At 45.0% G+C, this 26,501-nt stretch overlaps 1 protein-coding gene across 4 annotated transcripts in view; it reads left to right on the top strand.

Moving 5' to 3' along the window:
• The window catches only part of arhgef25a (Rho guanine nucleotide exchange factor (GEF) 25a), a 128,441-nt gene that overhangs the window by 56,740 nt on the left and 45,200 nt on the right, over window positions 1-26,501 (top strand). For all 4 annotated transcript variants that reach the window (XM_036946876.1, XM_036946875.1, XM_036946874.1 and 1 more), the window contains one exon: window positions 25,580-25,947. In XM_036946876.1, the coding sequence (XP_036802771.1) occupies window positions 25,580-25,947 (368 nt within the window). The remainder of the gene's footprint in view (window positions 1-25,579; window positions 25,948-26,501) is intronic.

Below are 26,501 nucleotides of genomic sequence, written 5' to 3'. Positions count from 1 at the left end.
AACGTATGCCAGAGCTACTTCAGACTGGGTTGTGTTTAGTAGTGAAATATATTTTTAAACTGCCGGCACCCCATCCCCTTTCCTCCCTAACTCCCTCGCCAACAAATCTCCCTCATGTGTTTCCTCTCCAACTCTGTTCCCTCGCTCACGTGCGCACGCACACGTGCACACTCTCCCGGCTCCCCCAGCGAGTTGGATAAATAGCCCAGTCTGAGATTCAGGCAGAAAGTCTTATGATTTGCCTGAGAGGAATGTGAACATCAAGTGGCGCATCAAGATCATTCTTGGAGTCATTCTCTCTCTCTCTCTCTCTCTCTCTCTCTCTCATACAGTCAGTGAACCTAGCACTAATAACTTCTTTCCCCTCCTCACTATTTTCTCTTTTCTTCACAGTTCACCCCCTTCCTTCTCTTTCGCTCTACTAAATCTTACCTCTTGCTCTCTCCTTCTCTCCTTCTCTCCCTTTCACCTCTCCTTCTCTCCCTCTCTTCCTGCCGGCTGTGTTTGTAAGCATGCGGAACAGAAGATCGAGGGAAACGAGTGACGAGACACAGGAGGGCATTCCGCACCTCGTCGAGAAAGAATCTCCACGAGAGAGAGAGAGAGAGAGAAAAAAAGAGAGAGAGACATAGAGAGAGAGAGTAAGGTCGACGAGAGAAAGAAAGAGAGACCGAGACAGAGTTATATAGGAAGGAGGGAAAATGCATTCTGGACATTCCATGCACCTTCAATTTGAGCCCGTCTGTCGCCCTCCCCCAGGACTTAGCCTTACCCTGCCTGTAGCTTGTGCAATGATGCGATTAGCACATACCCGGCTGGGCAGCTGGCACACGCCGTGCTTACCTCTTCACCTCGTCACAACACCCCACCGTTGTTCCTCTCTAAGAGCACTGCATCTGAATATTGGTCTGCGTCCACGTTGAGCTGAAGCTCATGACGCCTGGAATTTGGTCCTGTGATTATTTGCCACAAGCCTGACTACGTGGCTGTGTGTGCGGCGTTTACACTGTGTTTCTTCCAGTTTAAATCATGGGATACTTTCCCTGTCTAAGTGAATTGGGGAAACACCATTGGGTTGAGTGCAAAGTAACACTCACGGAGTCTGGGTGATGTTCCAGACAGTTTCCCCTGGAGAATCACGTGCTGGCGAACTGGCAGAGGAACGTTCCATAAGAACAGAGAGCAAACACAGATAGCACAGAAACGACCTAACAGCTCCGTGAGTATGTGTGTGTGTGTGTGTGTGTGTGTGTGTGTGTGTGTGTGTGTGTGTGTGTGTGTGTGTGTTACTTAGTCTATGGTAAATGGACTTTACTGTCCCTAAGATAAAGCTGCTGCCTGTCCCTGATTGATTGACCATGAGACTTCGGCCTTGGCTGTGTCTGGAATAGTAAGACAGTCAGACCTTGCTTTTGCAGTTCGGGCACAGTAGTTGGTTAGAAAAACGTCAGAGAAAAGGTCACAGCTGGCTTGGTAAACCAACGGTCTGCATACGACAGCACTTCCTCGTCGGCCGAGACAATAAGAACCGAGACTCTGAGAACAGTGACACTGCGGATTAATAAACCATCCTCAGTGTTTTAGTTTTGCTCACGTGTAGCTATGATCGGCTCTGACTGTTTGAATAGATCTCTCTATTCAGAACTCATTTCATCGTGTATGGTAACGGCTGTAAGGGTATCTGTAAAATACGGCAAGTTCAAGGCCTTACCTTGAACTGAGAATCTGACCGAAGAGAGATAGAGACATATGCTGGCAGGTACGCTGAGACTATGGAAGGAACACTATGTCAAGCCTTTGTCACAGAATGTAAGGAGTCTTAGAAGTGTTTGTTCTGTGGCTTATGGGATATCTGGTGTATACAGTAGATGCATGAGTACTGAATGACTGTTAGTGGTGCACGTCTCTCTCTCTCTCTGTCTCTCTCTATATATACAGTGGGGCAAAAAAGTATTTAGTCAGCCACCAATTGTGCAAGTTCTCCCACTTAAAAAGATGAGAGAGGCCTGTCATTTTCATCATTGGTACACTTCAACTATGACAGTCAAAATTAGAAAACAAAATCCAGAAAATCACATTGTAGGATTTTTAATGAATTTATTTGCAAATTATTGTGGAAAATAAGTATTTGGTCACCTACAAACAAGCAAGATTTCTGGCTCTCACAGACCTGTAACTTCTTCTTTAAGAGGCTCCTCTGTCCTCCACTCGTTACCTGTATTAATGGCACCTGTTTGAACCTGTTATCAGTATAAAAGACACCTGTCCACAACCTCAAACAGTCACACTCCAAACTCCACTATGGCCAAGACCAAAGTGCTGTCAAAGGACACCAGAAACAAAATTGTAGACCTGCACCAGGCTGGGAAGACTGAATCTGCAATAGGTAAGCAGCTTGGTTTGAAGAAATCAACTGTGGGAGCAATTATTAGGAAATGGAAGACATACAAGACCACTGATAATCTCCCTTGATTGGGGGCTCCACGCAAGATATCACCCCGTGGGGTAAAAATGATCACAAGAACAGTGAGCAAAAATCCCAGAACCACACAGGGGGACTATGTGAATGACCTGCAGAGAGCTGGGACCAAAGTAACAAAGCTTACCATCAGTAACACACTACGCCGCCAGGGACTCAAATCCTGCAGTGCTAGACGTGTCCCCCTGCTTAAGCCAGTACACGTCCAGGCCCGTCTGAAGTTTGCTAGAGAGCATTTGGATGATCCAGAAGAAGATTGGGAGAATGTCATATCGTCAGATGAAACCAAAATATAACTTTTTGGTAAAAACTCAACTCGTCGTGTTTGGAGGACAAAGAATGCTGAGTTGCATCCAAAGAACACCATACCTACTGTGAAGCATGGGGGTGGAAACATCATGCTTTGGGGCTGTTTTTCTGCAAAGGGACCAGGACGACTGATCCGTGTAAAGGAAAGAATGAATGGGGCCATGTATCGTGAGATTTTAAGTGAAAACCTCCTTCCATCAGCAAGGGCATTGAAGATGAAACGTAGCTGGGTCTTTCAGCATGACAATGATCCCAAACACACTGCCCGGACAACGAAGGAGTGGCTTCGTAAGAAGCATTTCAAGGTCCTGGAGTGGCCTAGCCAGTCTCCAGATCTCAACCCCATAGAAAACCTTTGGAGGGAGTTGAAAGTCCGTGTTGCTCAGCAACAGCCCCAAAACATCACTGCTCTAGAGGAGATCTGCATGGATGCATGGGCCAAAATACCAGCAACAGTGTGTGAAAACCTTGTGAAGACTTATAGAAAACGTTTGACCTCTGTCATTGCCAACAAAGGGTATATAACAAAGTATTGAGATAAACTTTTGTTCTTGACCAAATACTTATTTTCCACCATAATTTGCAAATAAATTAATTTAAATCCTACAATGTGATTTTCTGTATTTTTTTCTCATTTTGTCTGTCATAGTTGAAGTGTCTTTATGTGTCTTTGAAGTGTCTTTATGTCTTTATGACAGCTTATATTGTGTGTGCATGTACCTTAGTGCGCCTGGCTTTAGTTGCTACGGCAACGGGCGTCAGTAGGAATGAGTGTGTGTGTGTGTGCGTTTGTGTGTGGGTGCGTGCGTGTGGGTGCGACAGCCATGGGTAGGAATGAGAATATGCGCTCGGAGACAATCATTCACAGTAACAAGAGAGACTTACAAACCGTACGCGCTTTCATCGTATATCACCCCCTGTACGGAGCCAATACCAAACACACTGTACCACCAAGGCCTCTGTCTTTTGGCTCATTCTACACTATTGTCCACCTTTAAAAAAAACTGGATCACCATAGACTTCAAATAGAATATGAACCTCATCAGTTTCAACGGAACTAAATCGTCTAGAGAAGGTCATGTGGCCTTGTGCAAAAGGCTGCTGCCTGTACCAATGACTGAGGATGAAGTGGGGAGAATGGTGTGCTTATATATTACCCATGGCCTAACCTTTGAGACAATAACAGGGCTCCAAGCTTCTGGTCCTTCTGCCATACAGGTAGATGACAGGAGGGGAGTATTCATCTTCTCACAGCCGAGGGTCAGGGCCTCAAAGCAGGCATCAGGGCCCAGGCGTCTACCTACCAGGTCTGGCCCTGAGCCCTGAGCCAGGTCTGGCCCTGTATTCTCAGACACATCATGCTTAATGACAGTCCTGTTTAGCCCTAAACCGCATCATCTCATCAGGAGCTCCAGTCATCTCTCATCAGGAGCTCCAGTCATCTCTCATCAGGAGCTCCAGTCATCTCTCATCAGGAGCTCCAGTCATCTCTCACAGGAGCTCCAGTCATCTCTCATCAGGAGCTCCTGTCATCTCTCATCAGGAGCTCCTGTCATCTCTCATCAGGAGCTCCGGTCATCTCTCATCAGGAGCTCCGGTCATCTCTCATCAGAAGCTCCGGTCATCTCTCATCAGGAGCTCCGGTCATCTCTCATCAGGAGCTCCGGTCATCTCTCATCAGGAGCTCCGGTCATCTCTCATCAGGAACTCCGGTCATCTCTCATCAGGAGCTCCGGTCATCTCTCATCAGGAGCATCGGTCATCTCTCATCAGGATCTCCGGTCATCTCTCATCAGGAGCTCCGGTCATCTCTCCATCAGGAGCTCCGGTCATCTCTCATCAGGAGCTCCGGTCATCTCTCATCAGGAGCTCCGGTCATCTCTCCATCAGGAGCTCCGGTCATCTCTCATCAGGAGCTCCGGTCATCTCTCATCAGGAGCTCCGGTCATCTCTCATCAGGAGCTCCGGTCATCTCTCCATCAGGAGCTCCGGTCATCTCTCATCAGGAGCTCCATTCAAAATGAATGCCTCAACTTGACGTTTATCCCCCCAGTAGAAAATGTGACATACGATATATCCCCCCTGTTGAAAACTGAAGTCAAACTGTGAGATCTTGTTGCTCCACTACCATCTAGGTGTCTGGGCCCCATCACCACCACCACCCACAGGACTGAGAGCCTGGAGTAGAGCAATGATACAGCATGTGTATATGCTCTCATCTTTACAATACTCACACAATGAGTGATTGCACCCTGCAGGTCTCCCATTAACACAGAAGCAAGTCCGTAGCGTTGATTTATCTACTGTCTGAGCCGTTGACTGATTTGTACATTCGATACGGATCAATAATGCTTACTCCGGGGGCACAGCATAGAGAAAAAGAAGGTTGAGTTGGGGATGTCGATAGCATGGCTACGATGATGAACATCAGCTTGTATGCAGCCTGTCTACCGTAACACAAAAACGGGACCAAATTAAGGTGGTCATGAAAAGACAGTGAACACTGAATAGTGTTTTCAGCTCCTGCTGTTGACTCCAATAGGTCAGTTGCTAATGTCTCAGTGTGTGTGGGAAACGTCTGTGTGGTAATATCTGCAGTGGCGTGGCAGCGGAAATGAAGGTTGATGGTGCCAACCCAGCAGCTCATAGGCCAGCAGCCAGTCTTTAATAGTCAACCCAGCAGCTCATAGGCCAGCAGCCAGTCTTTAATAGTCAACCCAGCAGCTCATAGGTCAGCAGCCAGTCTTTAATAGTCAACCCAGCAGCTCAAAGGCCAGCAGCCAGTCTTTAATAGTCAACCCAGCAGCTCATAGGCCAGCAGCCAGTCTTTAATAGCCAACCCAGCAGCTCATAGGCCAGCAGCCAGTCTTTAATAGTCAACCCAGCAGCTCGTAGGCCAGCAGCCAGTCTTTAATAGTCAACCCAGCAGCTCATAGGCCAGCAGCCAGCAGCCAGTCTTTAATAGCCAACCCAGCAGCTCAGACAGATCTCTTCATAAAAATGAAATTATGTGGTTTCTACACAAACTAAAGACTAGACTAGCTACCGTGCTTTACAGTGGCTACAGTTTATTATCACATTTCCAGACATCCACAGCAGTAGTGCCCAAAGAGAAATGATGACAAGATACATTCCTCCGACTCACAGACCCACTCTTGCTGTATCCATTTAGCAAAATCTGTGTTTGAAAATCGTGATCAACGCCAGTTGAAGTCTACATCACACACAACCTGTTCCAGTCTGAGATGAGAGCACCTTGTCAAGACAAGTGGTTGGGTTTGGGTGAATTATGGTTCAAGATGATGCGATGAGTGTGTGTGTGTGTGTGTGTGTGTGTGTGTGTGTGTGCGTGCGTGCGTGTGCGTGCGTGCCGGGACTCTTAGATGCACATGCTGTCAATGGGATGAATCATGCATCATATAATTAGACCCTCTCTGTGACCCTCTCGGTTTGACTAACCTCCCTTCGATGTTCTCTCTGATTAGCAATAGGCCTTGGTACTCTCTTTTCAATACATGAGTGATGACAAGCTACGTCTGTCTGATGACAGTACTGTAGATAGCATGAGCGCTCTCTTCATTATGCGAGTCATGATAGGCTACGTATGATGATGGGAGAGAGTCTACGATGATGACGGGCGATGGGTGCATTTCAAATGGCATGCTATTCCTCGCAGTGCACTACTTTTGGATATTTGCGTGTTTCCATTCCAGCCTGTAAAGGTTATGTGTACGGCCAGGTCACTCAAGAACCACTTTGAAATCAAACGTCCGTCCAGGTACCCAGTGCGTCAGGAGATGCCTTTAAAACCAGCCACGAGGGGCCCTACTACCATCATGTAGGCTTGGGTTTTGCTAGGCTTGGGTTTTGCTAGGCTTGGGTTTTGCTAGGAAGATTTGGATGGGGGTGGCGGATGGGTGTAAGCCCCGAGCTCCAGCTCCGAGGGTTGCGTGTTCGATCCCAGACATAGACACTTGTTTAAAAAAAAATTAAGTTTGAACCCTATCCCAAACCTTACCACTTAACCGTTCAGAAATAACGCTGAGCCGTGTGATTTTGTTGTTGTGTATGTCCTTTAGCTCTCTCTCTGACTGGCAGAGACGTTTTACAGTGTGATTCTGAGAGAGATCCAAGCACGCCAGGGTCAGGAGAAGAGGAGAGGAGAGGGGAGAGGAGAGGAGGAGAAGAGGGCCAACCCAGTCAATGAGAGGCCTATCTGACTGAGTCGGCTGGGGACAGGAAATCACTGTTCACCTCCTTGGCTGGCTGGCTGGCTCGGCTGGCCGGCTGGCTGCACACAGAGAGAGCCCTCTGGGTCTTCCCCCTCCTCCTCGTCCTCCTCTTTTCCATCCTCTCTTCTCTTCCCCTCCTCCTCCTCCTATTTCTCATTCCCCTCTTTTCCTCTCCCCTAATCTTCTCCTCCCCCTCTACCACATCTTCCTCCTACATGACCTCCTCCTCCTCTTCCCTCACTCCCTCCACCCTCCTCTCCCACTTACCTCCTCATTTTTTTCCCCCTCCTCATCTTCCCTCTCCTCCTCCCCTCCTAGTCAACCACACAATGTTTCAATTTCACCCTGCCTGGTATTGCTGACCTCCCCTTCACCCCTTACCCTTTCCCTCCCTCCTCCCCCGTTTCCCCCGGCCCTACTCTAACCTCCTTTATTTACTGCTCGAATTAATCATTGCCTCACTCTCCTCTTCCTCATCCATCTCTCTCTCCTCCCTCTCTCCTCCTGTCCATTTAGACACATTCAGGAACACGTTTGGCCTCGGATCCTCCAAGCGCACTACTAACAGAATGAGGGGATGCAGGGATACCTCTGGCGTGTGTGTGTGTTAGTGTGTGTTTGTGTGTATATGTACGAGAGAGAAAGAGAGAGCATCAGGAAAGCCACTAACTATAAATAGAGAACTCTGTAGGTGGTTAGCCACCGCTGTTTCCAAACCACTGAAGCACAGGCCAAAACAGGACTCAGTAAATCACAGGGACTTCCTGGGTCATGTTCAATTGGTTTGAAAACAGATGAAAATCACTCTAAAATGGAGTGAAACAGGGCGATAGCGCAACAGGCTTGGTCTATGTGTTTCCTCCCTCTCTCAGCCTGTGGGTGTGCCAGGCGCAGTGGGGTGAGAACAGTATGTGTGTGTTGGGGTTATAGTGCTGGTCTCAGCGTCTTTAGGCCTGGCTGAACAGGGCAGAGCTGGTGTGGGCTGTAGAGGTGGTTCAGAGGTCTCTCAGGGCACGTCCAGCCAGCTTGACCACGCTGCAGTAACGAGGGGTTATCTAGCCAAGGGGAGAGGATGGAGGGAGAGGGAAAATGGAGACTGGGGGAGATGGAGGATAGGAGCGAGGGAGAGGGGCCGAGGAGGGAGGCTGAGGGCAGTGGCGCTGTTGGCGAGGGTGCAATGCGGAGGACGGTGTAAAGGAGAGAGGAAGAGAGAGGTGGGGCAGAGTGAGAAGGGAGGAGGAGGAGGTAGGAGGAGTGAGAAGGGTAGGAGGGAGTAGTGAGAGAGGGAGAACAGCCAACTGCCATCCCTCATTAAGAAAAGGAGCACAAAAATAATCAAAGACTCTGGGCCAAGGGCATAAACAGGAGGGCAGACACCAAAATAAACTGACTGCAATCAGGGCCTGAGTGTGTATGGGTGTGTGTGTGTGTGTGTGTGTGTGTGTGTGTGTATGTGTGTGTGTGTGTGTACGTGTGTACTTGTTTTCCTACCTTATCAGGACCCCAAGTCCTGACAAGTCACCCGAGTACACCTTTCCTAATATTGAGGAAACCCCTGACAAGTCACCCGAGTACACCTTTCCTAATATTGAGGAAACCCCTGACAAGGTAGGAAAACGAGAACGTTTTTTTGAAAAGTTGTTTTCATGTCCTGAATTTGTTCAAATGCTGTTTTAAGCTTAACGGTTACATTTAGGGATTTAGGGTTAAGGTCAGGGTCAGGGTTAGGTTGATGGTTTTTGGCATTAGGGTTAGGTTTAGGGGTTAGGGGAAATAGGATTTTTAATGGTCAAACATTTTTACTCCCCAAAAAATGTCACAAAAAAATGAAATCTCTGAGATAGTCAGCTCCATGTGTCCCAGAGGCCCCAGGGTTGTCTGACGACAAGGAAATAATCTCCTTGAGGTTTTGTCCATCAGAGGTTACTCCTTTGTGACTCAGGCCAGTGCTTTCAGGATGTCTCCCTATGCCTCTCTGTCTGTCCATTCATCTGTCAGTACGTCTGTCGGTCTGAGAACGGCCCCAGCCCCACCCCTCTGCCTGATGGGAAAAGTGTCCATTTCCTCTTTTCCTCTGAGTGTGTGAAATGTAATCTGCAATCTAGGGGGCAACGCTGGAGAGGTAGAGGAGAAGCTGAGAGGAAAAAAGAGGGAGAGAAAGAGAGCAGAGAGAGAGGGTTAGAGAGAGAGAGAAAGAGAGAGAGAGATATTTATTTACTTTTATTTATTCAGGGGAGCTCAACTGAGACCAGTGTCTAATTGACAACAAAAATTCCATCAACACAAAAACTATATAAAAACTACAAAGACAGCTATAAATACATGACATCGGGTTAACAAGTTATAATAGTCAATTGAAACAACTGCACACTTCTTTTACACTGCCTTATCGGCTCCAGGGACTCCAGGTGTATTTTGTTTTGTAAAGTATTCCATAACTGGTGTGTTAAAACTAAAGGCAGATTTACCTAACTTTGTGGAGACAAGCGGGACCTCAAGTTAAATGGTGTCACCATAGTCAAGAACTGGCAGGAAAGTTGACTGCATAATCTACTTCCTGATGTTCATGGAGAGGCAAGATATACAGTATTTCTATTTTAAAAAAAGAATCCCACTTAGCTTTTTAAGTAGCTCATCTGTATGTTTTTTAAAGGTTAGATCTTCTATTAATCCAAATGCCCAGATAATTGTATTAGGCGGGAACCTGCTCGATGAGAGAGCCATCCAATGAGTGTATATGTAGGTCATCTGAGAAATTGAGACAACTATATATATTTCGTTTTTGCCCGCATTAAGTGCAAGTTTAAAATCAACAAGGGCTTTCTGTACTGCAACAAAACCAGATTGCAGCTCTAACATAGCTTGGTCAACAGTCGGTGCAATGGCGTACATAACCGTATTGTCTGCATACAGATGAACAATACAGGATTTAATACATAGACCAATATTATTTACAGAAACAGCCAAGAGAACAGGTCCTAATACGGACCCCTATGGTACACCTTTCCTAATATTGAGGAAACTAGACTTTACACCATCAGAAAGCACACGTTGTGCACTGTCTGTCAGATAGCTCGTAGACCATTTGCAAGACTCCTTATGCAGGCCCATTTCAGACAGAATGGGTAGGGAATACTCAACGGTGTTGAATGCCTTGGAAAGGACTATAAACGAGGCGGCACAATGTTTAGGCAAATTTAACACGGCATCTAAAACAAGCATAGCGGCTGAAACAGTGCTATTTCCAGATCTAAAACCAAACCGGTGTATATTCACAATCAAGTGAGAAGTTCAAAAAGGTCTTAACTGGGAGTTGGTCAGGGGTTCTAGGACCTTGGCTAGGCAAGATCACTTGGAGATTGGGCGTAATTATGTAAGTAAAAAAGAAGGATCTCCGCCTTTATGTACGGGGAGGACTTGTGCCGCTTTCCAAATCTTAGAGATAACACCAGTAGCAATTGTCAGGTTTAAAATACAGGTTAAAGGTTCAACAACGGGTGGGGATAGAGAGCTGTAGTAAGAAGGGGTCAAGTGGATCAGGCCCCGTGGATTTTTGTTTTACATCGATCTTTAGCAAGGCACTTAACTGCATCGCAGACATCAAATGGTTGAAATGAAAGTCAAGTATGTGAGTCTGTTAGAGCATCATTGTCTACAATCTGTTCTGAATAAAGGATTCCCTCTAATGGAATGAGATTACTTTCAGAGACTATCCTTTCAAACAGGCAGCTGGCCAGCTGAAGCAAAATGGTTCTTACAAATGTCCATTTTGTCTAGTATGGGACCAGGGGCTGATAAAAGCCGCTGGGGCAACTAGTTTTGTTTCAAAGATTTGACCACTTTCCAGAAATGAGCTGGATTACCACCACTCTCCGATACACAATTCAATAAATATGTGGATTTAGCTTTTTTAACCAGAGATTGACATCTATTTTCTCAAATGTCTGCCAATCAAACATAGAATCAGTCAGAGACATTTCTTTCCTGTAATTTCTCTGTCAGTTCATACATGAACAAGCATTAGATCGGCCTTTTATCGCATGTTTATCTAACGTTAAACAGGGAAATAACGCAATTAAGGGCCTGATCCGAGTCAGTGATAGTTTACACAACCCGCCAGTCGCTCAACCCCAGCTCAGACATAAAAAAAACAGCTTATTAAAATGACTATAATGTTTTTTTTGTAACAATGTGTGAACAAGATTTAGGTCACTTAACATCTCTTATGCAGGCAACGGGACAACGGTCACTGAACTCATTAGCAAATATCCCATTGGCTGTAAACTTATGAAGGCATTTGTTAGAATAATACCTAAGAGAGTCGATTTGTCAGGGTGTTATTTAGCCGAGTTAGATTTAGCTCTGTACAAATATCTTCCAGCCAATCAGATGCCTATCCGGCATCAACCAATCCAGATTAAGATCTCCGCTAATAATAATTTAGATTTAGCATAGTTAGACAGCAGGTCAGACGATTTGCTAAAAGCACATAAAGGAAGCAGAGAGGAAGGTGACAAACTCCCATTAACGTTAGTTGGGCATTATTACCAAGGCCCACATTCAAGACTAGACATTCAACTAGACAAGCAACGTTCATACACACAGCAACGTTCAAGTTGTTCTTCGTGAATATGGCGACACAACCCACCCATCTCTGCCAGCTCTGTCCGATCTATAAACATTCTATCTATTCAGAGACACGTCAGAGTCTGGAACATACCTTCTTTTTTTTTTTAACCAAGTCTCAGTAATTATCGAAATGTCCAAGTTTAGTTTGAGAAGCCAGAATTACAATACGATTCATTTTCATAATCGAAATTGGGACATTTACATGAACCAGTCCAAGGCCACAGTCGCGGGATTTCAGATCCGACAGAGGAGTTACTCTAACACGAACATGCTGTGATCATTAGGTTACCCTCTATATGAAATAGCCATAGGGAGAGGGCAAACCCTTAAAAAAATCCATAAATGGATCGTCCTTGTGCATTTCACATCTATTGGCGTCATTGAAGTTTTTCATTCATTATTTTAGGCTATCTGGCATTAGCGCATAAACCCAGTTTAGGGCCTAACTGTTTGCGCGCCAAATAGCATACATGCCAATTACAGAATGCTTTTTGGGAACGGGCAGAAAAAGTTAACATCGATCCACACAGGCAAAAAGGACGATGTCGTAATTTAAGAGGAAAGCTGTGAAATGGAGTTTAAAATAATGACAAGGGGGGTTCCAGAAATGTTTGGGAACGATTTGTTGAAGTGGTTAAAGAGGATGATAGCAGTGTTATGTGTGATGATTGTGAGGCGATAAACAAATTTGACAGTCACAAGACAGGGACTTCAAATAGGTGGGGCAGAGTGGAGAAAGGAGGAGGAAGAGGTAGGAGGAGTGAGAAGGGTAGGAGGGAGTAGTGGAAGAGGGAGAACAGCCAACTGCCAGCTCCTTTTAAGAAAAGGAGCACAAAAATAATCAACGTCAAGGGAACTGTACTGAACAGATGGGTTAAAGGGACACTGAAATCTGGACACTGACTGTTGGTCTATAACCTCTCACGTAGCCTTAATATTAACTCCTGCAGAATTAAGCATTTCTTGCAGTAAAATGGTACACCAAACGCAGGCTAAATTTTGACCCGGGAACAGGAGTGGAGAAATTGTGATTTATTTATTTCAGCATCTTGAGAGAATGTGAATGCACAGTTAGGGACCGTCTGTAGAGGTGCTGTCTTTATCAGCACCACAAAAGCTGATAGTATTTCAACCTCATAAAATATGCATGCCAAGTCGAACTGAAATCTTATCAGAAACATGTTGGGTTGTTTTCACAGATTTCTATTTCCTTACGATCGATCAAACTGATGTAATTTGGAAATTTTGCACAGAAAATTGTTCTCGTATTTTTTTTATTTGTTGCATTTTCTCTCCGTTCCCTAAATGTCTTTGCTCCGCAGAAGAAGCAGAGATGACAGAGAAAACTTTACAGATGTCAACCAAATTGAAACGTTCATTCAATCAAGACATTCTGGTGAGCAAGGGCTTATTTAGTTTTCTTGGACAACATAATAACAGAAGATAAGCTTCATGTATCTAATTATATAGTTGACTAAGAAATAGACTACCAAAATGCCGGAAATGATAAGCAGAAACATCCAGTGCATTCGGAAAGTATTCAGACAACCATCTCTGCAGCACTCAACCAATCAGGCCTTTGTGGTAGAGTGGCCAGAAGGAAGCCACTCCTCAGTAAAAGGCACATGACAGCCTGCTTGGAGTTTGCCAAAAAGCACCAAAAGGACTCTCAGATCATGAGAAACAAGATTGTCTGGTCTGATGAAACCAAGATTGAACTCTTTGGCCTGAATACCAAGTGTCACGCCTGGAGGAAACCAGGCACCGCTCATCACCTGGCCCATACCATCCCTACGGTGAAGCATGGTGGTGGTAGCATCATGCTGTGGGGGTGTTTTTCAGCGGCAGGGACTGGGAGACTAGTCAGGATCGAGGGAAAGATGAACAGAGCACAGTACAGAGAGATCCTTGATGAAAACCTGTTCCAGAGCGCTCAGGACCTCAGACTGGGGCGAAGGTTCCGTTTCCAACAGGACAACGACCTTAAGCACACAGCCAAGACAATGCAGGAGTTGCTTTGGGACAAGTCTCAAGCCAGAGCCTGGACTTGCACCCGATTGAACATCTCTGGACCTGAAAATAGCCGTGCAGCGACGCTCCCCTTCCAACCTGACAAAGCTTGAGAGGATCCGCAGAGAAGAATGGGAGATACTCCCCAAAGACTGGTGTGCCAAGCTTGTAGCGTCATGCCCAAGACGACTCAAGGCTGTAATCGCTGCCAAAGGTGCTTCAACAAAGTACTGAGTAAAGGGTCTGAGTACTTATGTAAATGTGATATTTCAGTTACTTTATTTGTATAAATTTGACATTTCTAAAAACCTGTTTTTGCAAAGTCTTTTCAACTTTTAATTCAAAAACAAACCTGACATTTTTTTCAACATTGTGTGTAGATTGATGAGAGGAAATAAAATATTTAATAGATTGACAAGGGCGGCATTTTCTGTCCAAAAACAAAGTCAATTTCTCTCATCCAGTGGCATATGGGCTTTTTAGGTGAGCGCTGAAGCCGCCTCGTGATAAGCAGTGTCCCCTTTGTCAAATGCAAGGGCGCAAAATATTTTGCTTGTCCATTCCCAGCGCGCCTCTCCAGGGTGCTGTTGGAGAGACGCATCGCTGTGGCGCAGCACCAACGTTCCGTCAGAAAAGGATCAAACATAAATCATGTAGCAGATGCAGGATATGGTAGAAAGAGTATGTGGCCTTTTCTGTAGCCTATAATGTAACGAGACAGACACTTTCAACACCATGCAGGTTTCTCCAATCAATTAGCCTAACCTAAATGGCTGTCATGCTTTAACAAACAAACATCTCCTAAAAACAGGACAGGTCAAAGTGAAATGGACAATATGGAATGGCCAATCACAACTGTTGCCCAGGAGTTTCACCCCATTATCTTGATCAGTGGTTTCAAGTTTTTCTCACTACATTATTGACAAGCTGATCATAGAGAAAAATCAAGTACTTCTGCATTCCCCGCTGTGTAAACACATTGCAAATAGGCTCACGATAACTCCTGATAGAGTTGGGAAGCTGATACTCAGAGCTTAAATTGACAAATTGATTAGTCACAGGAATCAGGAGTAATAAAGGCAGCAGCCTGGTAGGCCTTCCACGTGGATGGGCATTCATAACATCCCATTGTGGCCGACATGATAGACTACACACCAGTAAGCATGAGCCGAGGTCTTCTGGCCTTTATTTTGTCCTGTCCGGTCATCTTTTTTCTTGGTGTTTTACAAACGGTAGGCTTACCACATAGATGGTTATACATAAACGTCAATTCCAGGCAACACTGTAGAAAGCACAGACATCTTTTGGTCTTTTTTTTGGGGGGGGGGGGGGGGGGGGGGGGCGCAGTCCAGACTGGCCTTGATTTCAAGGTCCACGGACAACGATGTTTTGGTCCCGTCCAAATCTTAACCAGTCATAGACGTCTGTATCTACAATTAACCTGCTTTCTAAGTCTGGAAAACAGAGATGTCCATACATTTTGTCTTTTCAACTTTTCATTCAGAACCAAAAACAAACCTGATTTCTAAGTCTGGAAAAACATTTTTTTTTTTCAACATCCAGAAAATATGCCTTTTCAACGTGATTTTTCTTACTGGCTCAATTCTAATTTTGTGGGGCAGCGTTTTTTGCTCTTGCCTAGGGCGGCAGAAGGGCTACAACCGACTCCGGTCCCATGATACATGAGCTGAAATAAAAGATTACAGAAATGTTCTATATGCACAAAAAGCTTATTTAAGTTTTTAGGGAGCGTGCAATTGGCATGCTGACTGCAGGAATGTCCACCAGAGCTGTTGCCAGAATATTTAATGTTCAATTCTCTACCATATGCTGCCTACAACATTGTTTTAAAGAATTTGGCAGTATGCTCAACTGGCCTCACAACCGCAGACCATGTGGAACCACACCAGCCCAGGACCTCCACATCCGGCTTCTTCACCTGCGGGATCGTCTGAGACTAGCCACCCAGACAGCTGATGAAACTGAAGAGTATTTCTGTCAGTAATAAAGCCCTTTTGTGAGTAAAAACTAATTCTGATTGGCTGGGCCTTGCTCCCAAGTGGGTAGGCCTATGCCTTCCCAGGCCCACATATGGCTGTGCCCTTACCCAGTCATGTGAAATACATAGATTAGGGCCTAATTAACTTATTTCAATTGGCAGATTTCCTTATATAAACTGTAACTCTGTAAAATCGTTGAAATTGTTGCGTGTTGCTTATGGGTGTTCAGTGTAGTTTAGTATAAATCAGCAAAAATAAATCCTGCACCACCTGTCAAAAAATAGTTCCACTGTCCCTGACTGAAGCCTACAGTGCATGCTGCGCATATAGTCAGGTGGATGGTTTATTAGCAATTGCGGTGAACAAACAGCTGACCCGCGCACTACTAGCGAGCATGCCGTGAGAATGTGTGTGAGTGTCTGTGAAGCCTAAAGAGCCTGAGGTCCCGTGAGGCTGCAGAGAGCCCTGAAAGTCAGTGCTGTGAACAAGTGGGCACCATTAGAGCCAAGGCTTTTAGCCTGATCTGTTCTGTTGGCTCAGCACCACTCACCTACTAACTAATCAATAAAGGGGAATAGGACCAAACTTCTCTTCAGGACAGGACTCATACTTACTGTACAGCTAACATTCACATTCACTTTCTGCCTCTATGCACACACACACCCACACGGGGACACACACACACACACACACACACACACACACACACACACACACACACACACACACTTTCTCTCTCTTTCTCTCTTTCATTCTTTGTCAATCACACACTCACATATGCACCTCCTGGCCATACAGAAGCAGTATGGTATGAAAGTCTGCTTTTCAGAAGTTTCCAAAGAATTTTGTCCTTACTTGCAGTCCAAGGAAAACCATTTGCTGTATGCCAGTCCCAGTGCCCAGTATAATGGTGTCAGAGCAGCTGTTTCAGAATGGGCTTCAGTTGCATAATAACTGGTTTGGAAAACGTCCCATTGATTCGGATTATCATCGTTTGCACCTTGCCATAACCTTTGAAGAGTAGCTCATTCTCATTCAAAACAGCACAGTTGGCTACAATGCATGGATGATCAGAAGGTAAATGTTGTCCATTAGGGCTGTCTTTCTGTCAGAAGTATAACCCACATGTGATGTCCATTTAGCATTGGGCTAGACTCTCATTCCAGCAGACACACAGACCCATTAGAAAGGAGGAGCACAGAGACAGACAGACAGTTTGTCTCATCAGAAAGCAGACAGGTTGTCTCATCAGAAAGCAGACCGTTTGTCTCATCAGAAAGCAGACAGTTTGTCTCATCAGAAAGCAGACAGTTTGTCTCATCAGAAAGCAGACAGTTTGTCTTATCAGAAGCAGACAGTTTGTCTCATCAGAAAGCAGACAGTTTGTCTCATCAGAAGCAGACAGTTTGTCTCATCAGAAAGCAGACAGTTTGTCTCATCAGAAGCAGAAAGTTTGTCTCATCAGAAAGCAGACAGTTTGTCTCATCAGAAGCAGACAGTTTGTCTCATCAGAAAGCAGACAGTTTGTCTCATCAGAAAGCAGACAGTTTGTCTCATCAGAAGCAGACAGTTTGTCTCATCAGAAAGCAGACAGTTTGTCTCATCAGAAAGCAGACAATTTGTCTCATCAGAAAGCAGACAGTTTGTCTCATCAGCTAGACTCAGACAGTAGGAACAATGTGTGGGCGTCTGGTTGTAAGCTCAGCAACATTAACTAATCACCCCAGTCTGTCTGATCTGTGTGTGTGTGTGTGTGTGTGTGTGTGTGTGTGTCTGATGTCAGCTTTCATGTGTAAACAATGGTGAACCTGCATTAACTAAACGACCCGGCTTTCAGTGTAATCTGTTCCTAGAAAACACCATTAGAGATGATGAAGAGAGGGCCTGCAGTATGTGTGTGTGTGTGTGTGTGTGTGTGTGTGTGTGTGTGTGTGTGTGTGTGTGTGTGTGTGTGTGTGTGTGTGAGATAGACCTCTAACACACACTTGAGTGTGTGTGTGTGACTGTGTGTGTCTGAGTGTGTGTGTCTGAGTGGGTTATCTAAGTGTGTGGCCTGCAGTGAGGGAGATGGATGCAGTGAGAGGAATCGCAGCAGGGGACATGTCTCTCCATCTCCAAAGTGTGTATAGAAACACAATGCCATCAGTTTCCCTCACTATCCAGAGCTCCTTTGTATTGTAGTGTGCGTGCGTGCGTGCGTTTTTCACGTACGTCTTCCCATCGATGTTGTTGTTCACACACACACACGGAGAGAAGAGAGAACCAATTATGGAATGGCTCTATAGCTATATCTCCCACATACGAGACTGAGAGGCACAATGCAGAAACCAATAGAGATTGGGACCTCCATCTATGACGCCGGTGAGGGTCAATGGGAAGGCTGACCTGTGTGTGTTTGTGTACGGGTGTGAGATTCCTGGTGGCATCAGTTCCATGTTGGAAATGCTCCAGCCATTTGTGTTAGTATTTATTCATTGGCTACTCTTCCTGGGGTCCAAACAAAGCAAAGCACCAACATGACGTATAAAACAACAGATATAACAGTGAACTATGTTTGTACTGAATGAGCTAAAGATAAAACTGTACATCCTATAACATCCCTACACCACCACATGTCCACAACACAAAATGTTCAGTACCAGCAGACAACAATCACAATGTGTGCGTACGCATGTCTGTACCTTTGTGCGTGTCTCTTCACAATCCCTTTTGTTCCATAAGGTGTATTTAAAAAAAGTATAATCTGATTCTACTGCTTGCATCAGTTACCTGATGTGGAATAGAGTTCCATGTAGCCATGGCTCTATGTAGTACTGTGCGCCTTCCATAGTCTGTTCTGGACTTGGGAACTGTGAGGAGACCTCTAGTGGCATGTCGTGTGGGGTATGCGTGAGTGTCCGACCTGTGTGCCAGTATTTTAAACAGACAGCTCGGTACATTCAGCTTGTCAACACCTCATACAAAAAACAGTAATGATGAAGTTAATCTCTCTTCCACTTTGAGCCATGAGAGATTGACATGCATGTCATTAATGTTAGCTCTCCGTGTTCTTTTAAGGGCCAGCCGTGCTGCCCTGTTCAGAGTCAACTGCAATTTTCCTAAGTCCCTCTTTGTGGCACCTGACCACACAACTGAACAGTAGTCCAGGTGCGACAAAACTAGGGCCTGTAGGACCTGCCTTGTTGATAGTGCTGTTAATAAGGTAGAGTAACGCTTTATTATGGACAGACTTTTCCCCATCTTAGCTTCTGTTGTATCAATATGTTTTGATCATGACAGTTTACAATCCAGGGTTACTCCAAGCAGTTTAGTCACCTCAACTTGCTCAATTTCCACATTATTCATTACGAGACGTAGTGAATTATTTGTCCCAATACAATGCTTTTAGTTTTGGAAATATTTAGGACTAGTTTATTCCTTGCTATTCATTCCCAAAACTAACTGCAGCTCTTAGTTAAATGTTGCAGTCATTTCAGTCACTGTAGTAGCTGATATGTATAGTGTTGAGTCATCCACATACTGTACATAGACACACTGGCCTTACACAATGCCAGTGGCATGTTGTTAGTAAAGATTGAAAAAAGCAAGGGGCCTAAACAGCTACCCTGGGGAATTCCTGATTCTACCTGGATTACTGTATGTTGGAGAGGCTTCCATTAAAGAACACCCTCTGTGTCCTGTTAGACAGGTAACTCTTCATCCACATGATAGCAGTGGGTTTAAAGCCATAGCACATACGTTTTTCCAGCAGCAGACTATGATCGATAATGTCAAAAGCTGCACTGAAGTCTAACAAGCCCCCACAATAATTGTATCATTAATTTCTCTCAGCCAATCATCAGTCTTTTGTGTAAGTGCTGTGCTTGTTGAGGGTCCTTCCCTATAAGCGTGCTGAAAGTCTGTTGTCAGTTTGTTTACTGTGAAATAGCTTTGTATCTGGTCAAACACCATTTTTCCCAGAAGTTTACTAAGGGTTGATAACAGGCTGATTGGTTGGCTTTTTGAGCCAGTAAAGGGTGTTTTACTATTATTGGGTAGTGGAATGACTTCAACTTCACTCCAGGCCTGAGGGCACACACTTTCTACTAGGCTTAAATTGAAGATGTGGCAAATAGGAGTGGCAACATCGTCCGCTATTGTCCTCAGTAATTTTCCATCCAGACTGTCAGACCCCGGTGGCTTGTCATTGTTGATGGACAACAATAACTTCTTCCACACTGTCTTTACGGAATTCAAAACTTCAATGCTTGTCTTTCATAATTTGGTCCGATATACTTGGATGAGTAGTGTCAGCGTTTGTTCCTGGTATGTCATCCCTAAGTTTGCTTATCTTGCCAATGATAAAAGTCATTATAGTAGTTGGCATATGAGCCATCTGATTCAATGAATGATGGAGCCGAGTTGGCTTTTCCCCCCAAAATGTAGTGAAAGGTGCTCCAAAGCTTTTTACTCTCATTCTTTATATCATTTATCTTTGTTTCATAGTATAGTTTATTTTTATTCAGTTTAGTCACATGACTTTTTTATTTGCAGTACGTTTGCCAATCAGTTGGGCTGCCAGACTTATTTGCCATTCCTTTTGCCTCATCCCTCTCAACCGTACAATTTTTCAATTCCTCATCAATCCATGGAGATTTACTCATTTTTACAGTCATTTTCTTAATGGGTGCGTGCTTATTAGTAACTGGAATAAGCAATTGCATAAATGTGTCAAGTGCAGCGTCTGGTTGCTCCTTATTACACACCATAAGCCAGCAAATAATCTTTACATCATCAACATATGAATCACTACAAAACTTATTGTATGACCTCTTAAACACTATATTAGGCCCAGAATTTGGAAATTAGTTTTTTCTAGATATGGTTATTATATTGTGATTACTACATGCTATGGATTTGGATACTGCTTTAAAGCACATTTCTGAAGCATTAGTAAAGACGTGATCAATACTGTACGTGTTGATAATTTAATTCCTGTGCTGTTTGTAAATAAATCAAATCAAATCAAATTTAATTATATAGCCCTTCGTACATCCGCTGATATCTCAAAGTGCTGTACAGAAACCCAGCCTAAAACCCCAAACAGCAAGCAATGCAGGTGTTGAAGCAAATACCTGGATAGGTTGACTGACAACCTGAAACAGGTTCCAGGCACTGGTTACAGTTTGAAATTGTTTCTTGAGTGGGCAGTTTGATGACGTCTCTTCCTACTGAATGCCCCGCGGCTACGTTTCTTCTTATCACTTTACACATTTATGTTGGGATTCCACCTGTCTAGACGTCATTTGTCTGATGATGCACGAGTGGAGGAGAGTCCAAATTTGGTTTCCACATTTCCTTTCCACCCAAGGAGGTGAGCTAAACCAATTGAGAACCCTTGCCTGTGTGTGTGTGTGTGTGTGTGTGCGTGTGTGTGTGTGTGTGTGTGTGTGTGTTTATGTGTGTGTTTATGTGTGTGTGTGTAAAAGAGAGAGAGAGTGTGTGTGTGTGTGTGTGTATGTGTGTGTGTTTATGTGTGTGTGTGTGTTTATATGTGTGTAAAAGAGAGAGAGAGAGAGAGTGTGTGTGTGTGTGTGTGTGTGTGTGTGTGTGTGTGTGTGTGTGTGTGTGTGTGTGTGTGTGTGCGTGTGTGTCCCCCCGTGTCCGTGTGTGTGTGTGTGTGTTTGGTGTATCATCATGTATGCTCCACTCCCTCCGGACTAAAACTCGCCCTTCTTTGTACCCCCTCTGTTTCTCTCTTCCTCTCTTCCCTTCTTTCTGTCCTCCATTCACCTCCCCCACTCTTTCATGGGTGTGTGCGTGTGTGCGTGTGTGTGTAATGAAAAAGCTCACATACTTGCCATCTGTAAAGCATCTATTCTAGGGCCCCGATATGTTGAACAAAGACAGAGGACCAAATCTGTTCTCCTCAGTCAAACTGTGAGGAAGACAAGAAACAATGTTAGATCGAAGAGAAGTGACAGTCAGTAGATAGATGGCCACACTGCAGGGAAGCATTGAATGTGCTGAAGTCTCTCTTGTTTTTAATGGATCATTGTAACTATTAGCAAGGCAATAGCCCTGTCGGGAGGAGGAGGAGGAAGATAATTGTAAAATTGACATAATTTGTCTATGGTTATCTAACAGGAAAAATTTACAAGGAGAATATGATTTATAAACAATGTTCTTCTTTTATTTTGATCTCAGAAGATACTTTTTACAACGGAGAAAAGAGAATTGAAGGGAACATGTCACATGGCTCATTGTACTGAAGCTGGCATACTGGGTTCTTTGTGTGTGGACCGAGATATTTAATTTAGCCTGAACGAAGAGTGAAGAATTATACTAATTTCACACACACTGAGAAGGACTGTGGATTTACAGAGGCAACTAGCTTTGATGTAGAAACACTTACAAATTGAGTCACACTGAAAAAGCTTTACACAAGACTAATGTATGCAAACCAGACTACGATAGTGAGATAATCTCTCTCTCTCTCTGTCATGAAGAATCAGGCAAAAGAGGTCAAACCACTTCCACCTTCACATAACAACCAGTTCACACATTTCCAGGGCCATTGTCATTCCCCGTCTGTAGTCAACGTGACAGTAGAGGGTCAGTGGTTAGAGGTCAGGGGTCAGGGAGATGGATGGGAAGAGAGGGTCATTTAGGGCCTCACCATAGATGAAAGACCACAGCCACACATCAACACATCTTACCGGAAAGGAAGACTTGGGGATGGCGGGACGGGGGAAGGAGATAAGAGATCAAAAATCGATGATGTAACCAAAAGATGGCAGCCACACATCTCACAGGAAAGACTATCCCAGGCTGAGGCCTGAGGAATGGAGAAGGATAGGAAAAGGGGAAGGGGATAAGACAAAAAGCAAAGCTATAACCAGACAAAGATCTTCCGGTCCATAGGATTAAAGAGAATCCCCCCCCCCCCACCTCGCGCTTCCCATGTCCCACATCACTGAAGAACAGAAAATCCTGTCTAGGATGGACATGGGTGTTTAAAAAAAAAATGTATTGAGGGGGGGTTACTGTTGAAGAAGGGGGAGAGAGGGGACGGTTACTGTTGAAGGAGGGGGAGAGAGGGGACGGTTACTGTTGAGGGAGGGGGAGAGAGGGGAAGGTTACTGTTGAGGGAGGGGGAGAGAGGGGACGGTTACTGTTGAGGGAGGGGGAGAGAGGGGATGGTTACTGTTGAGGGAGGGGGAGAGGGGAAGGTTACTGTTGAGGGAGGGGGAGAGAGGGGATGGTTACTGTTGAGGGAGGGGGAGAGAGGGGATGGTTACTGTTGAGGGAGGGGGAGGGAAGGGAAGGTTACTGTTGAGGGAGGGGGAGAGAGGGCATGGTTACTGTTGAGGGAGGGGGAGAGAGGGGAAGGTTACTATTGAGGGAGGGGGAGAGAGGGGAAGGTTACTGTTGAGGGAGGGGGAGAGAGGGGAAGGTTACTGTTGAGGGAGCGGAGAGAGGGGAAGGTTACTGTTGAGAGAGGGGATGCTGGTCATCCAGCTCTATGGTTATCCAGATCTGTGGTTATCTAGCTCTATGGTCATCCAGCTCTATGGTTATCCAGCTCTATGGTTATCTAGCTCTATGGTCATCCAGCTCTATGGTTATCTAGCTCTATGGTCATCCAGCTCTATCGTTATCTAGCTCTATGGTCATCCAGCTCTATGGTCATCCAGCTCTATGGTCATCCAGCTCTATGGTTATCCAGCTCTATGGTTATCCAGCTCTATGGTTATCTAGCTCTATGGTTATCTAGCTATATGGTCATCCAGCTCCATGGTTATCCAGCTCTATGGTTATCCAGCTCTATGGTTATCCAGCTCTATGGTTATCCAGCTCTATGGTCATCCAGCTCTATGGTTATCCAGCTCTGGGGTTATCCAGTTCTATGGTTATCCAGCTCTATGGTTATCTAGCTCTATGGTTATCCAACTCTATGGTCATCCAGCTCTATGGTTATCTAGCTCTATGGTTATCTAGCTCTATGGTTATCTAGCTCTATGGTTATCTAGCTCTATGGTTATCCAGCTCTATGGTCAACCAGCTCTATGGTTATCCAGCTCTATGGTCATCCAGCTCTATGGTTATCCAGCTCTGGGGTTATCCAGTTCTATGGTTATCTAGCTCTATGGTTATCTAGCTCTATGGTTATCCAGCTCTTGGGTTATCCAGCTCTGGGGTTATCTAGCTCTATGGTTATCTAGCTCTATGGTTATCCAGCTCTGGGGTTATCTAGCTCTATGGTTATCTAGCTCTATGGTTATCCAGCTCTATGGTCATCCAGCTCTGTGGTTATCTAGCTCTATGGTTATCCAGCTCTATGGTTATCCAGCTCTATGGTTTTCCAGTTCTATGGTTATCTAGCTCTATGGTTATCCAGCTCTATGGTTATCCAGCTCTATGGTAATCTAGCTCTATGATTATCCAGATCTATGGTTATCTAGCTCTATGGTTATCCATATCTATGGTTATCTAGCTCTATGGTTATCTAGCTCTATGGTTATCTAGCTCTATGGTTATCCAGCTCTATGGTTATCCAGCTCTATGGTCATCCAGCTCTATGGTTATCCAGCTCTGGGGTTATCCAGTTCTATGGTTATCCATATCTATGGTTATCTAGCTCTATGGTTATCCAGCTCTATGGTTATCTAGCTCTATGGTCATCCAGCTCCATGGTTATCTAGCTCTATGGTTATCTAGCTCCATGGTTATCCAGCTCTATGGTTATCCAGCTCCATGGTTATCCAGCTCTATGGTTATCCAGCTCTATGGTTATCTAGCTCTATGGTTATCCAGCTCTATGGTTATCCAGCTCTATGGTTATCCAGCTCTATGGTTATCCAGCTCTATGGTTATCCAGCTCTATGGTTATCCAGCTCTATGGTTATCTAGCTCCATGGTTATCCAGCTCTATGGTTATCCAGCTCTATGGTTAACCAGCTCTATGGTTATCCAGCTCTATGGTTATCTAGCTCTATGGTTATATAGCTCTATGGTTATCTAGCTCTATGGTTATCCAGTACTTAGCTAGCTGGATTTATCCCTCCAAACTTTGACTCCCGTCTCTGTCTTCTATTGATTTTGTTGTGGTTAGCGGTGGTTCAACATCTGTCCCTGCATATGTGTGTCTGCTGCTGCCCTTTGCCTTAGTTAAACTCCCATCCATCAATATGGAGACCTGAGAAATCCCAGTGGTTGACTTAGAGAGCATATCATTCATTCACGAGCCCTGACTTCTCTTGACCGGTTATGTAACCTTTGCCCCCCTCCATCTCTGTCTTTCTCTCTCCCTCCAACTGCTCTGATGCCACTTCTCTCCAGCTGATCCTGTGCTGCTTCCAACCGTGTCAAAATCAAATCAAATAAGATTTTTCACATGGCCCGATATACAACAGGTGTAGACTTACAGTGAAATGCTTACTTACAAGCCCCTAACCAACAATGCAGTTAAGTTTTAAAAAAAAGATAGATAAGTAAAAAATAAAAAATAAAAATACATTTAAGAACAGCAGTAGAGAGGCTATATACAGGGGGTACCGGTACAGAGTCAATGTGCGGGGGTGTAGGTTAGTCAAGGTAATTGAGGTAATATGTACATGTAAGTAGAGTTAAAGTGACGATGCATAGATAATAAACAGAGAGTAGCAGCAGTGTAAAAGAGGGGGGGACAATGCAAATAGTCTGGGTAGCCATTTGATTAGCTGTTCAGGAGTCTTATGGCTTGGGGGTAGAAGCTGTTCAGAAGCCTCTTGGACCTAGACTTGTGTGTGGTTGTTTGAGTATGAGGTTGGATATTGTGGTGGAAAATCATTCAGTTTCCGTTTAAAAAAAATTGACAATTAAGTATCTATTCAATTCTTCCTCCCACTGTCCTTCTTTAAATGTCTCTCTCTCTTTCCCTCCTTTCTGTCTCTCTCCAGACTCATACTCAGCGGCGGGCAGCGAGGGTAGCATCTCCACCTCCGTGGCGTCCCTGCCCCCGACCCTGACGGCGTCCATTAGCTCCGCCCCCAACTCCCCGGGCTCGCGGCGTTCCGTCAGCACCCTGAAGAGGTGGCTGACCAATCCCGTCCGCAAGCTGAGCGCCGGGGCCGTCAACATCACCACCAGCGCCAAGGGGGAGCGGCAGGACAGGAAGTTGGATGGGGGAAGCAAGCCCCCTCCGCCTATTCCACCCCCACGCCACAGTCATGGCCTGGGCCTGGGCCTGGGAGGGCTGGGGCTGGCCAGCCCCCTGGGATCAGAGGACCACCTCACCACTGTACTACCCATCACACACACAGAGATGGTGAGTGGAGAGGCGTTGCTAAGCACCAGTGTTCAGACTAGGGTACATAGACCTACATACATACCGGTGGAGGCTGCTGAGGGGAGGGCAGCTCATAATAATGTCTGGAGCGGAGGAAATGGAACGGCATCAAGCCGTGTGTTCGATGTATTTGACAGCATTCCACCAACTCCGCTCCAGCCGTTACCGCGAGCCTGTCCTCCCCAATTGAGATGCCACCAACCTCCTGTGACACATACAGGTATGTACATATGTCATATATGGACAATGGCAAGTGACAGATTTGAAATGTGCCTCCTCAAGAGTAAACTCATCCGTATTCTCTGTAAAATTGCCACAGTGTTCGACATACAGTAGCTAAATATACATATATCATATCACAAGATAGCATAGGCTTATGAACAGGCTCAAGAGCAAATAGACAAATGATTGTTTAGTACAGCTGCCTGTCAAACACAGATCTACAACTCTTCCCGTGTAAATATATAGCGGTGCCAGCTTCCCCATAGATAAACAGTATGTTTTATCTCTACTTACCTTCCCTGACCACAGCC

Source organism: Oncorhynchus mykiss, chromosome 16 (assembly GCF_013265735.2).
Source record: "Oncorhynchus mykiss isolate Arlee chromosome 16, USDA_OmykA_1.1, whole genome shotgun sequence".
Lineage (NCBI taxonomy): Eukaryota > Metazoa > Chordata > Actinopteri > Salmoniformes > Salmonidae > Oncorhynchus > Oncorhynchus mykiss.
This window is presented reverse-complemented; position numbering and strand designations above follow the sequence as displayed.